Source organism: Geotrypetes seraphini, chromosome 2 (genome assembly GCF_902459505.1).
Source record: "Geotrypetes seraphini chromosome 2, aGeoSer1.1, whole genome shotgun sequence".
NCBI classification, from domain to species: domain Eukaryota; kingdom Metazoa; phylum Chordata; class Amphibia; order Gymnophiona; family Dermophiidae; genus Geotrypetes; species Geotrypetes seraphini.
In genome coordinates this window covers 56,403,637-56,417,334 of record NC_047085.1, presented here as the reverse complement: position 1 = coordinate 56,417,334, position 13,698 = coordinate 56,403,637, and the positions used below count along the sequence as shown (strand labels likewise).

Sequence of the window (13,698 nt, the reverse complement as noted above, 5' to 3'; positions counted from 1 at the left end):
AAGTATGGTTACATGATTTGATTCGACAGACTGCATCTTATTGCACTTTTAGAAAATCAGTTAAGACTCATTTGTTCAAAAAATTTGTTACTTGATTGTAGACTATGTCATAGTTTCCATATTGTAGTTTTATCCTATATAATAAAACGCTAGCCGCGCATGCGCACTCCCGCCTGCGTGTTCCGTGATCCATAGGTCCGTGGCAGGCAGGAGAGCGGATGCGCGGTTAGGGCCCACACTCGAGCGCTGTGGCCGACTCAGGATCGTGGGAGGATGTGCCGTGTAAAGTGCTGCACAGGTACTGGAGGGGGAGGGACATACCGCTTCTGCACATACCGGCACAAACCTCCCTCCAGCGTTGGCAGCTGCAGCACGCTAAACAGGCTGCTTCGCGGCTTTCTCCTGCAGTTGATTCCCTCTGCCCCGTCACTGATGACGTCATCAATGACGCAACAGAGGGATTTAACGGCAGAAGAAAGCCGCGAAGCAGCCTGTTTAGCGTGCTGCGGCTGCCAACGCTGGAGGGAGGTTTGTTATTAAAGTCATCTCGCTGGGAGGGTCGTAGAGTCAGCGGGGGTTGGGCTGGGAGAGAAGCGTCTGCCTCGGGTGCTTCAGGCAGCAGCAGAGTTTACAATTCGCTGCTGTTGCCGGCTTCAGGCCTTCCTCTCTGGCCGGTCCTGCCTACTTCCTGTTTTCATGAAGACAGGACCCGCCAGAGAGGAAGACCTGAAGCCAGCAACAGCAATGAATTGTGAATGCTGCTGCCGCCTGATGAAGTAGTTCAAGGAGGAAAGGGAACAGAGGAACCTGCATGCTAGCCATAAGAAAGCAATTGACCCTTAAAAGGCAACTTGCTCGGTGCAACCTTAGAGGATGAATCTCCTGCCCACTGTCTGATCTAAAGCATTCTATGGTTGGAAATAGCTTATGCAGAAACCTTGCTCAGGACTCTGAACAAATCATACAGAGCATCTGCCACATAATCCACTCCTGACATCAGAAACAGGGGAGATGTGTCGACATCTATTCCCAGAGCCCAACATAACTTTGAGTGGCAAACACATGCGACATACGACGCCGTGGCCTCAAATTGCCTCTTAAGGACAAAATCCAGACTGCAGTTCTGTGCATCTTTCAACACTACTCCCCCTTCCTTGGGGAGTGTGGTACACCTTTCAACCTGTGCCACTAGAGAATCCACCTTTGGTGAAGTAAACAGCTGATTAAATTCAGCATCCACTAGGTAAAGTTTGCTCATGGCCTTAGTCACCTGAAGAGGTCCTTCTGGGGCCTCTCAATTGTCTGCGAGCATCTTAGTACGAGTATGTCTGGATGGGAGGGAAAGCATGTGGTCTGGGCCTTAGTGCTGCTCATAAATGAGCACTGGGCAGTACATAAGAACATAAGAACATAAGAACTGCCATCTCCGGATCAGACCCATGGTCCATCGAGTCCGGCGATCCGCACACGCGGAGGCCCAGTCAGGTATACACCTGATGTAGTTTTAGTCACCCATATCCCTCTATGCCTCTCATAAGGAGATGTGTATCTAATTTGCCTTTGAATCCCAGCACAGTGGATTCCTTAATAACCTCCTTTGGGAGAGCATTCCAGGCGTCTACCACTCGCTGCGTAAAACAGTACTTCCTGACATTTGTCCTGGACTTGTCCCCCCTTAGCTTCAAACCATGTCCTCTTGTCCGTGTCGCGTTGGACAATGTAAATAATTTATTTTCCTGCTCTATTTTATCGATGCCTTTCAGCATTTTGAACGTCTCGATCATGTCCCCTCGCAGCCTCCTCTTCTCAAGGGAGAACAGTCCCAGTTTCTTGAGTCGTTCCTCATATTCCAAGTTCTCCATACCTCTTATTAACTTCGTTGCTCGTCTCTGCACCCTCTCCAACAGTTTTATATCCTTCTTTAGGTTGGGAGACCAATGTTGGACACAGTATTCCAAGTGTGGTCTGACCATTGCTCTATAAAGCGGCATTATGACTTTCTCCGATCTACTCGTGATTCCTTTCTTTATCATGCCTAACATTCTGTTTGCTTTCTTTGCCGCTGCCGCGCATTGTGCCGATGGCTTCAGGGTCCTATCTATCAGTACACCCAGGTCCTTTTCTTGTTCGCTCTTACCCAGAGTTGCGCCTGACATTCTATACTCGTATTCCTTATTCTTACTACCTAAATGCATTACTTTGCATTTCTCCACGTTGAACTTCATCTGCCATTGCTCTGCCCATTTCTCTAACTGATACAAGTCGCTTTGGAGTTCCTCGCTATCCTCCTGCGATCTGATTGCTCTATCTTTAATTATTGGAGAGACTCTGTAATAATTTCCAAAAGTGCTGAAGGCTTGAATAGCCTGCGCACAATTGGGTCCTCTCCAAGGTCCAGGGCTGCTATCTAGTTGGAACCAGACTCTCCCAGATGTGATGCAGTCTCCTAATACCGAGGACCCAGACTGGGACAGCAAAGGCATAGTCCTCTTCTGACTGGTTCTGCTGTGGGGAAAATGCGCTCTTAAGAGGGGCAAATCCCTGGCACTACCACCTTCACAGCCCCCACAGAGTCATTGTAACCACTGCAATCTAAGTAGGCTTCATACATCATATTTCTAAATAGTGGAGCAAAAGCCGGACCAGGACACCCAGAGGGCTCTGGCAGGCACTCTTGTAATCCACTCTGGAGATTTGTGGTAGATGCCCTTTTCCCAGTTCCAATATCTAGCCAGGATTTCTGACCTAGAACTCGATCCAGCAGAGACCTCATACCTCCAGAGGGTCTAGAGGAGGCTAAGTCCGTGACTCCTGCCCCCTCACATGCCACACGACATGTGGAATAGACGATCCTCGGCCACCCAGCCCTCACACATCTGGCATGAATTCTTGATATCCTGGCCTGAGGAGTACATCTAGACTGATTTTGAGCTTAATCAAGGTATTCTGAGGGCACATAGAGGCTTTTATTTTAAAACTGGGACATCCAAGATGGCTACTGCAGCAGCAATTTTAGCACCAAAAACAGCCTGTGGTTAAAAAATTGGGGGAATAGGATTTTAGAGGTGGGGGAACTCTGTCTCTAGCCCCAGAAACCTTTAAAAATCACTTTTAAAGGACCCTCTCCCAATTTCTCGCATAGACTATCACAGCCTTGCTCACTGTGCCATGCTGATGCTGAGAGCTACAAAGTAGAGAGTTGCGCAGGGACAGAAATCCCACCCGTCCCCACCCGTCCCCGCCAAAGTCCCCGTGAGGAATCCCTCCGTCCCCACCCGTCCCCGTGAGGAATCCCTCCGTCCCCACCCGTCCCCGCGAGGAATCCCCTCCGTCCCCACCCGTCCCCGCGAGGAATCCCCTCCGTCCCCGCCCGTCCATATAAACTTCAGAAATAGTTATTTCATTTAATTATGCTACTGAATTAAAGGCTCTGGTAGAAACCCATTTACAAATAAGCAAAAAGACTGTATTAATTTGAAAATATTAATTGGGAAGAATACATACTTTGCAAATGGGTTTCTACCAGAGCCTCTAATGTTTATAAATTTTTATCAACACAACTAATATACTACTTTATCCTGAAGCAAAATAAAAAAAAAGAAATATAATTCTTTTCCTACCTTTGTTGCCTGGTTTCTGCTTTCCTCATGTTCTCATTTAATTCCTTCCATCCACTGTCTCTCTTCCTTCTGCATCTTCCATTTGCTCTGTTACTGTGCCTCTCCCTTTCTTCCCCCTTCCAAATTGGTCTGGCACCCATCTTCTTCTCTCCGCTCCCCCATAGTCTGGCATCTGTCTTCTTCCCTGCCAGTGTCTTCTCCCTACTCTCTCTTCCCCATTTCCTTTCAGCGTCCTTCTCCCCCCCATCTTCCCCATGTCCTGTCAGCGTCCTTCTCCCTCCTCTGTCTTCCACATGTGCTTTCAGTGTCCTTCTCCCCCCTCTGCTTCCCCATGTCCTTTCAGCGTCCTTCTCCCTCTCTGTCTTCCCCATGGCCTTTCAGCGTCCTTCTCCACCCACCCCCCCGTCTTCCCCATGTCCTTTCAGCGTCCTTCTCCACCCCTTTGTCTTCCCCATGTGCTTTCAGCATCCTTCTCCCCCCTCTGTCTTCCACAAGTGCTTTCAGATTCCTTCACCCCCCCCGCCCTTCCCATGGCCTTTCAGCGTCCTTCTCCACCCCTTTGTCTTCCCCATGTCCTTTCAGCGTCCTTCTCCACCCCTTTGTCTTCCCCATGTGCTTTCAGCATCCTTCTCCCCCCTCTGTCTTCCACAAGTGCTTTCAGATTCCTTCACCCCCCCCCGCCCTTCCCATGGCCTTTCAGCGTCCTTCTCCACCCCTTTGTATTCCCCATGTGCTTTCAGCGTCCTTCTCCCTCCTCTGTCTTCAAGTGCTTTCAGAGTCCTTCCCCCCCTCCTCCCGTCTTCCCCATGGCCTTTCAGCGTCCTTCTCCCCACTCCTTCTCTACCGCCCCGGGTGCAGTACAGCCGGCCAGGTCCCCTTACTTTTGTGGCACTTCCCCGACCGACTGACAACAGCCCCGGTCCGACAAACCTCCCTGCCCTTAACTGCGAATCTAAATTACCTTATTACAGCTGCTGTAAGAAGATAATTTAGATTCGCGGCTACAGGGCAGGGAGGATTGTCGGACCGGGGCTGTTGTCGGTCGGTCGGTCGGGGAAGTGCCACAAAAGTAAGGGGACCTGGCCGGCTGTGCTGCAACCGGGGCGGGGTGTGGCGGGGCGGACCGCCCCCTCCCTTGGTAGCCACTCGAACCGCGAGGCTACTCTCCTCCTTACCTGCACTGCCTGCAGCACAGAGCGAAACGGAAGTCTTCCCGACGTCAGCGCTGACGTCGGAGGGAGGGAGGGCTTTGTTTAAGCCCTCCCTCCCCTCCGACGTCAGCGCTGACGTCGGGAAGACTTCCGTTCGGCTCTGTGCTGCAAGCAGAGAAGGTAGGGAGAAGAGCTGCGCGACTGAGTACATCCAGCTTTGTTTAAGCCCTCCCTCCCCTCCGACGTCAGCGCTGACGTCAGGAAGACTTCCGTTCGGCTCTGTGCTGCAAGCAGAGAAGGTAGGGAGAAGAGCCGCGCGACTGAGTACATCCAGCCCCGCAGGAACCCCGCGACCCTCGGAGGCGTCCCCACGGGATCCCCGCGACCTTAGGGGGCGTCCCCACGGGATCCCCGTGACCCTAGGGGCGTCCCCACGGGATCCCCGTGACCCAAAGGGGGAACCCGCGGGATGCCCGCGGGTCCCGCGGGATTCCCGTCGTCCCCGTTCCCGTGCAGCTCTCTACTACAAAGGGCTGAAACTACAGCCAGAGAACTTCTGCCTCAGCCAAACCTGGAAATCTGGAATGCCTTGCTTCTTCAGTTTGTCCAACTGGCTGGACTGAGACCTCAAACCCCCACCAGAACCCGCATGCGAAGTCAGGGGAGGAAATGTAGTCAGCACCCGATCTTGGTGAAGAAACTGCCACGGGGCCACTCAGCCTGCACTCAAGCTCTCTATAGACAAAACCTGGAGCAAGCCTTGTTCCCAAGAAAACGGTTCCTGAGCTCCCAGACTGTTAATGCAGGCTGGTCAAGCAGATACCTAGCCAAGTTGCCTCTTGGCTACAGACTACTGTCCTCAGCGTCTGTGTTTTCTGCAGCCAGAGATATCCTGAAACTGGGAGCCTCTGCAGCACCGAGAAGCCTCATGACCAGATAAAACCCCCAAATTAATGAAAAATAAACATGAACAGACAGGCTTCTACCATCTCGCGTGTAGAGAGTAAAAGCTGAGGATTTACAGGACACTCCAGAGTAATGGGAGACGGAGCAGAAAAATGTAAATGAAGCTCTCTATACCAGATCGCGTGATCAGAGGTTAACTACACACAGGTTCCAGAATGATGTGCCTATTGCATTAGAAGATAATTTCAAGACAACAATTGTACAGAAGCTTGAAGTAATTTCTGTATTTATTTTAACTGGTCACTGTTACTTCCACACACACTTCTATTCCTTGATTTTGCTAGTGATCTCTAATAGCAGCTTACCAAATAAGCATATAGTCCATTCTCATTATTTGCAGTAGTACAGCTCCCAAAAATGTTTGCGAACCACAAAATCACAAATAATGAAGCACTGAGTCTATGGGAAATTAGGGGTTAGGTTTTTCAAAAATGAGTAAAGTGAACAATGGATCCTATTGGAAAAATAGGGTTCAGTTCCTGCATGGGACAACACTTGGATTAACTGTAGATACTTGTAATTTGCTCTCTGGATACTTGGGGGCCATATTTGGAAGCAAATGCCAGATTGTGAAGTGAAAGTGAAACCAAAGAAAACTTTTTTTTTAAAGAGCAGGTCCATGAATACGTGAACATAGCAGCATGAATGGAGAATATTGGTCACAACAATTGCAACCACAGATATGCGAAATCGCGCATTGGGAACATGCAAATAATGAGAATGAACTGTATGCAGTTTTATAAATAAGACTTACAAAATACTTGCTGCAACAAAAGACATATAAGAATATTACCTAGTGGGGTTCTTCATTATCCATGTACTACTTTCATGATCAATAAATGAATAAAGCTGTCCTTCCAAAAGAGGCTCCTGGCCTTTCAGTCTCATACCGATATGATTGGGAGAAAACTGTATCTGTACGTCTCCCGAAGGAGAAGCTTCAGGAAGCTGAACTGTTACTGTCAAATCTTCTCCAGTTTGCTGCCAATAATAGAGAGGTTCTAAAATGAGAAAAAAAAATATAAACAACTAAGAACAATTGGACACTAAGATTCCTTTTAGGGAAAAGGAACATTTTGAAAATCGCTTCACTGTCCAAAAGAACATAAGAATAGCCTATTGGGTCAGACCAATGGTTCATCTAGCCCATCCTCACTGTAGCCACTCCAGGTCACTAGTACCTGGCCAAAACTCAAGGAGTAGCAACATGCCATGCTATCGATCCAGGGCAAGCAGTGGCTTCCCCCATGTCTGTCTTAATAACAGACTATGGATTTTTCCTCCAGGAAATTGTCCAAACCTTTCTTAAAGCCAGCTACTTTAACCGTTCTTACTATAACCTCTGGCAAAGTGTTCCTGAGTTTAACTATTCTCTGAGTGAAAATAAATCTCCTCCTATTGGTTTTTAAAAGTATTTCCCTGTAACTTCATCGAGTGTTCCCTAGTCTCTGTAAGTTTTGACGGTATTAAAAAAAATAAATAAAAAAAAAATAAAAAAAATCGATCCACTTGTACCCATTCTACACCATTTCAATCATATACACAGATTATTTTGTCTCTTACTAATGACAAAGGGAATTGCCATCAAAAATTAGAAATAGAAGTCCCCTCCTCCTATATTCTATTCCCTATCCCCCCTTCCCCTTCAGCTTAACCCTAGTATGGAGTAGAGGGTGGGAAGGAGCAGGGACGCAGAGAAGAGGGCTGACTCCTGATGCAGGCCGTAGGGCTGAAACACATTCATGTCGAGTCTTTAGATGAACAATAAAACATTCCAGTACCTTTGATCATTTTTACTATTCTTGTGTGAATTTTCATCTTGTGAAAGTGGTTTCTCCTGTTTTTTTGTGACAGGGTGGTTAGAATAGGTTGGAGTGGGCTTCAATGGCAACTCAAGCAGTGGGAACCTAAAGATAGTACCAGGTAGACTTCTATGGTCTATTGCCCAGAAATATTAAAGAAATGACAATTTAACTATTAATATATAATGAGTGACTATTGGGAAGATTGAATGGGCCGTTGAAGTTGTATCTGCTGTCATTTACTATGTTACTATGAAAGCATGGCATGACCCTGCAGGTTTAATTTATCATGTTAACTGATTTTCATTTTAATTTATCATTTTTCCTGATTTTCATTTGGTTTGACTTGAAGTCTTTGTTGCTAGCATAAGCCTTTATTTACAGATCTGAAATAGCCCATTACCTTCACAGACTACTGTTTAGTGTCATATAACACATCAATGCCTATTTTACAGCAATTCTGTAGAAATCATTAAAGCTATGAATTTGTAAACTAAGCAGGTAATTTCATAAAGGCGTTTTAATGTGTAGAAGGAGTTATGCACATAGAAGTACGTATGATGACAAGGTGTGAACTTTTACATAACTTATACCTAAGAGTGCTCAGGTGTGGAATCTGGTTAGAGCACAGGCTGAGTTATGATTTCCGTGTGTTTATTATAAAATACACATACACTTTAAACATGAAATTTTATACCTGCTCCCAAGCAGGTATAATTGTCCGTGGCCTCAATCTGCAATTCCTGCTGCTTTGACCCTAGACACTAATAATAAAACCCTAAGCGCACATGCGCACTCCTACCTGCGTGATCCCTGCCTCCATGATCAGTAGCTCCGTGGCCCGCAGAGAAATGTTAGTGTGGATTCGGCACATTCGGTGGTTTACAACGAGTGCATGCATGATGATTTACTGTGTGCCGGTTGCCCGTGATAAAAAAAAGGTAGGTGGGAGAAGGGGCAAGATAAACAGACAGGCAGGGACATTGACAGACAGACAGAAATAGAGACACACACACTGAAAGACAGGTAGGTGGGAGTGAAAGACACACACAGAAGGGCTACTGCTGGACAGGGGGAGCAGGCAAGGGGTGGTGGAGGGGTAGTGGTAGACAGCCAAGGAGAGAGAAAGAAAGAAAAAAAGAAAGACAGACAGAAAGCGGCCAAGGAGAGTGAGAGAAAGAAAGAAAGACAGACAAAACACATCTATTCTAGCATCCGTTAATGTAAAGGGCTTAAAGACTAGTATTTTATAAATAACACCTAGGTGTCCATATATTTTTAGGTAAGCTGTTATAAAATTAACTTTTGCATTTCTTATGGAATAAATCCACCCCTAGGATTGCACTTAAGAAATTGAAATGTACCAAAGAGAAAGGGGGGTGTTAACTTTCCGGACTTCTATGATTATCACTGTGTGTTTATCATCCACCAAGGTGCTCGATAGTTATTATGTGACGGGTCCCAGAGCTCCGATTGCATCTGGCTCAAATTTGAAATGGAACGTAACTGCTTCACCTCTCTGCAGAACTTGCCCTTTATGGCACCCTTAAAAAACACTGAATGTAATGACCTACTGCTAACATCAATGAGAAAGGTAATTAAAGAGATTGAGAATTTGTTGGCTATCCACACGCCACTCGTCAATATGGAGAAATGATTCCATTAGGATTCAAAATAAAGTGATTGATTGGAAATTATGGCAAAAAGTCGGCATCTGGCGAATAAATAATTTGCTTGACAAAGATAGCTGGGCTACATTTGACTCAATCAATGACCATTTTGGTCTGCCGTCACACTGCCATTACCAATGGGTGCAACTTAGACACGCAATGCAAGCGTTCTTATGAACCAAAAATATATTGGACAAACCTCCTGACCTCTTGGCCTTATGTGCTATGATATCTTTCAAGAAAAAGGAGGCTTCTCAGTGGTACAAGATGGTTCAAATGCAAAGGGGCCAAAGACCACACGCTGTTGAGTCCCAAAGGAATGAAGAGTTGCAGATTGACATTTCTGAATATGCCTGGAAAGAACTGTGGTCTCGTACATCTAAAATATGTAAATCGGCTTCATTTCTTCAGACTTCATTTTTCTTACTGCATAGGGTCTATTGGACGCCTAGCCATTTGACGAAGCTAAACCCGAAGGAGGATGCTAGTTGCTGGTCCTGTAAATGTTCAACTGGTACATTGCATCATATGATTTTTGAATGTCCGCTTCTTCAGGAATACTGGACACGAGTATGGACGAACATTTGTGCCCTTTTTCGGATAAATAGTCCTTTGTCCTATACAGTTCTCATTGCTGGGGAGGAGGGGGGGGGGGTTGAAGCCAAGTTACCACTCACTGAGGAGTATGATAACTTATTACATATATTGATCCTCATTGCAATAAAAATCATCCTCTCCAACTGGAAGAATTTAGCGGCCACTGAATACATGGTTTGCTTGGTGACCAAATTCGAACGCATTGCTGCAGAGCATCTGCGGTCAGTGAAAAAGTTTGAAAAACTTTGGGCTCCTCTTCTGGAATTTTCAACTTTTCCTCACCATCCCTAGGGTCGATTCCTTGGACTATCAAATGGGTTGATGGGAAATTACTTTGAATGTCAATGCTATAGTTTCACACTGCTATGCTTTCCCTGTATTGAACTTTAATACTGCATTGAGTCCTTTTTCAATGAATGATATCCAGACAATGCTCTATATTTTTCTTTTTATTGCATATGCCAAACAGAGATTTTTTTGTTTTATTTCACTTCCTTTCCTTATTATTATTTTATTATTGTACTGATTGTATTGTGATGCTCTCTTCTGTACCAGATATTATGCATTAGTATTCATTGGTTTGCACCATATGTTCTGTGTTGATTGTTGTGGTTTTATAAAACCTAATGAAACATTTTTGAACTGGAAAAAAAATAAATAAATAAAATTAACTTTTGCATGCCTATGTTAAATCTTTATAAAAACATAGTTACCATCATGATTCTTCATTTGACATAGTAATAGACAATGGTAGATAAAGATAAAAATGACTCATTTAGTCTGTCTAGTGGTTAGGGTTATAACTGCCATTCCATACTGGTTACCTTCCAGTCATTTACCTTTAAAAAATTCATTTCACTGTTGTTTTGAGCTTAAGTGGTTTCCATCCTCTTTCAATTTAGGAATCCATCTGTTTATATCCTGTTCCTTTGCGATTCCAGCCTATTTGTGCCACTTACTACTACAGAAGAATCTCAGCTAACCAGCATTCAATTAACTGGCACTCTCAACCAACTGGCAAAAAAACTGTCGGCAAAACAAAATTATCTTCCACGCTCCTAAGACAACATCCAAAGTGGTGCTCCTTACCCAATAACCTCTCCTCCCTCCCTCCCTCCAGCTCCTGAAGCATCGCGGAAGCCACCAATCTCCCTCCTTCCCTCCAGCTCCCAGAGCTTCACAGCCACCACCAATCTCCCTCCCTCCGTTCACAAAGCAGTAGAACCAGTCCTGACAACCCCCCTCCCTACCTCACCCGATGATATAGTGGCAGCCGGTGAACAGAGGAAACGCCGGTAAACAGGCAGCTTCTGGCCAGCCCCAGCAAGGCCTTTCTTCTACCATGTCACTTTCGATAAGACAGAGGAAAGGCCCTGCCGGTGGCTGGCCAGAAGCTGTTGTTTACTGGCACTTTCTCTGCTCGCTGGCTACTGCTATATTGTTGGGTGATGGAGGGAGGTTGTCAGGACCGACTCTTCTGCTTTGGGAATGGAGGGAGGGAAGAGGTTGTCAGGACCGGCTCTACTGCTTTGGGAACGGAGAGAGGGAGGAGGTTGTCAGGACCAGCTCTGTTGCTTCGGGTAAGGGAGGGAAGAAATGGGGGGAGAAAGGGAAGAGAGAGTGACGAAGAAAGAAGGGAAGAGGCTGGACCTACCAGGGGTGGGGGAATGACACAACTATTTTTACATTAACTATCAAATAACCAGAAACTACAATTATCTGGCATTCACTAACCCCATGGAAGCTGGATAACAGAGATCCTATTATACTACTATTTATCATTTCTATAGTGCTACAAGATATATGTAGCGCTGTACAACTCTTCCTGGAAGGCATTCCAGGCATCAATCATATTTTCTGTGAAAAAATATTTCCTGATTTTTTACCTGTTTACTTCCTTGCAGCTTCATATTATGTCCGCTGATGATAAAGCTCCCATTCCTTTGGGAAATATTTCTGCATCTATATCTTTTAAGTATTTAAATCTAGGGCTGCAGGAAGATTAAAAATTTTAATCATAATTAATCACACAATTAAAATTTTTAATCACGATTAATCTCACAGTTAAAACATTATCTGCCAGCATCTTATTTCTGCCTCTGGCTCACCTGTTCCAATATCTCACCTTCTCTCTTTCCCCTCTCCTCTATGGGCACCATCTCCCTTCTTTATTCCATCCTCTCCAAAAACTGTCTCCTATACATACAATAGTCTCTGCCCTTTCCAACCTCCCACTCAACATCTGCACTCTTCTTTTCTGCACGCTCTCCTTATTCCATATATGTGTGCCCTCTCTCTTCCCGTGTAATTAACCAAAAAAAAAAACCCCAACCAAACAAAAAAAGGGATGGCTAACAAGACTAAGAATGTTATAATGCCTCTGTATTGCTCCATGGTGTAACCATATCTGGAGTATTGCGTTCAATTCCGGTCTCCTTATCTCAAGAAAGATATAGTGGCGCAAGAAAAGGTTCAAAGAAGAGCGACAAAGATGGTAAAGGAGATGGAACTCCTCTCGTATGAGGAAAGACTAAAATGGTTAGGGCTCTTCAGCTTGGAAAAGAGACGACTGAGGGGAGATATGACTGAAATCTACAAAATCCTGAATGAAGTAGAATGGGTATAAGTGGATCGATTTTTCGCTCTGTCAAAAATTATAAAGACTAGGGGACACGCGATGAAGTTACAAGGAAATACTTTTAAAACCAATGAGGAAATTTTTTTTCACCCAGAGAATTATTAAGCTCTCGAACGCGTTGCCAGAGGATGTGGTAAGAGGGGATAGCGTGGCTGGTTTTAAGAAAGGTTTGGACAAGTTCCTGGAGAAAAAGTTCATAGTCTGTTATTGAGAAAGACATGGGGGAAGCCACTGCTTGCCCTGTATTGGTAGTATGGAATATCGCTACACCTTGGGTTTTGGCCAGGTACTAGTGACCTGGATTGGCCACTGTGAGAATGGGCTACTGGGCTTGATGGACCATTGGTCTGATCCAGTAAGGCTATTCTTATGTTCTTATAGAGCAGGCAGACAGCTGTAGTGGTCTAGAGCTTCCCTGGGGTGAGTTCTCCGTGCTGGGTGGTCTGGGGGTGAGAAAGGCTGCAGGAATTGCATCAAGGCAGCCGCAGGGTAGTGACTCTAGATGCTGCATCACTGGCATCTCACAGCCCTCCCAGTGTGTAACCTTGAGCATCTGCCAGCCATAAGATACTGGTGATGCAACTCCTAGAGTCACTGCCCTGTCACAATGAGGTGAGACCAAAGGCTTTTCAAGGAGGGAAGAAGGGTAGCCTATGGCTTTATCTTCCAATCCAAGAAACAGGCACTACTTCCTGTTTCTGGGTCCGGAAGGGCCAGCCTTCAGCTTGCCACCGATGCCAGCGTTAATCACGGTTAAATATTTTAGTTTAGTCTTTAAAAACGTAATGTGTTAATCACGTTATTAATGCATTAAATCTGTAGCCCTATTTAAAAAGAGATTAGGTTCTTACCTTGCTAATATCTTTTTTTAGTAGATAGATTACAGTTTCCTAACATTCATACAGTATCATGAGATCATAAAAGAATTCTAATTCACATTCCTTACTTTTTTCTTGATAAGTCTGAGGACCTTTTTGAAATTTCAAACTACAGTATTCAATTTTAAAAAACATATAAAATGTATACTTTTTTGAGTCAAAAGTACTACCAAGGATGGATTTTATATGAGAATTGTCCTTTATTATACGCTGATTTCTCATACTGAACTGTAAGACCTTAATTTTCCATTCATCAGAAAAGCAAAGAAGTATGTTGCCATGGAAGCAATTTATACTATCAGAAACAGATCATTATAACCTAATTTAGAGTCCGCCAGCAAACAGAACATTTCTTATGAAAAATAATACCTAAAAC

General features: G+C 45.0%; 1 protein-coding gene across 5 annotated transcripts in view; it reads right to left on the bottom strand.

The window, feature by feature from the left end:
• The window catches only part of NUDCD1 (NudC domain containing 1), a 214,440-nt gene that overhangs the window by 64,535 nt on the left and 136,207 nt on the right, over positions 1-13,698 (bottom strand). For all 5 annotated transcript variants that reach the window (XM_033933051.1, XM_033933050.1, XM_033933048.1 and 2 more), the window contains one exon: positions 6,531-6,738. In XM_033933051.1, the coding sequence (XP_033788942.1) occupies positions 6,531-6,738 (208 nt within the window). The remainder of the gene's footprint in view (positions 1-6,530; positions 6,739-13,698) is intronic.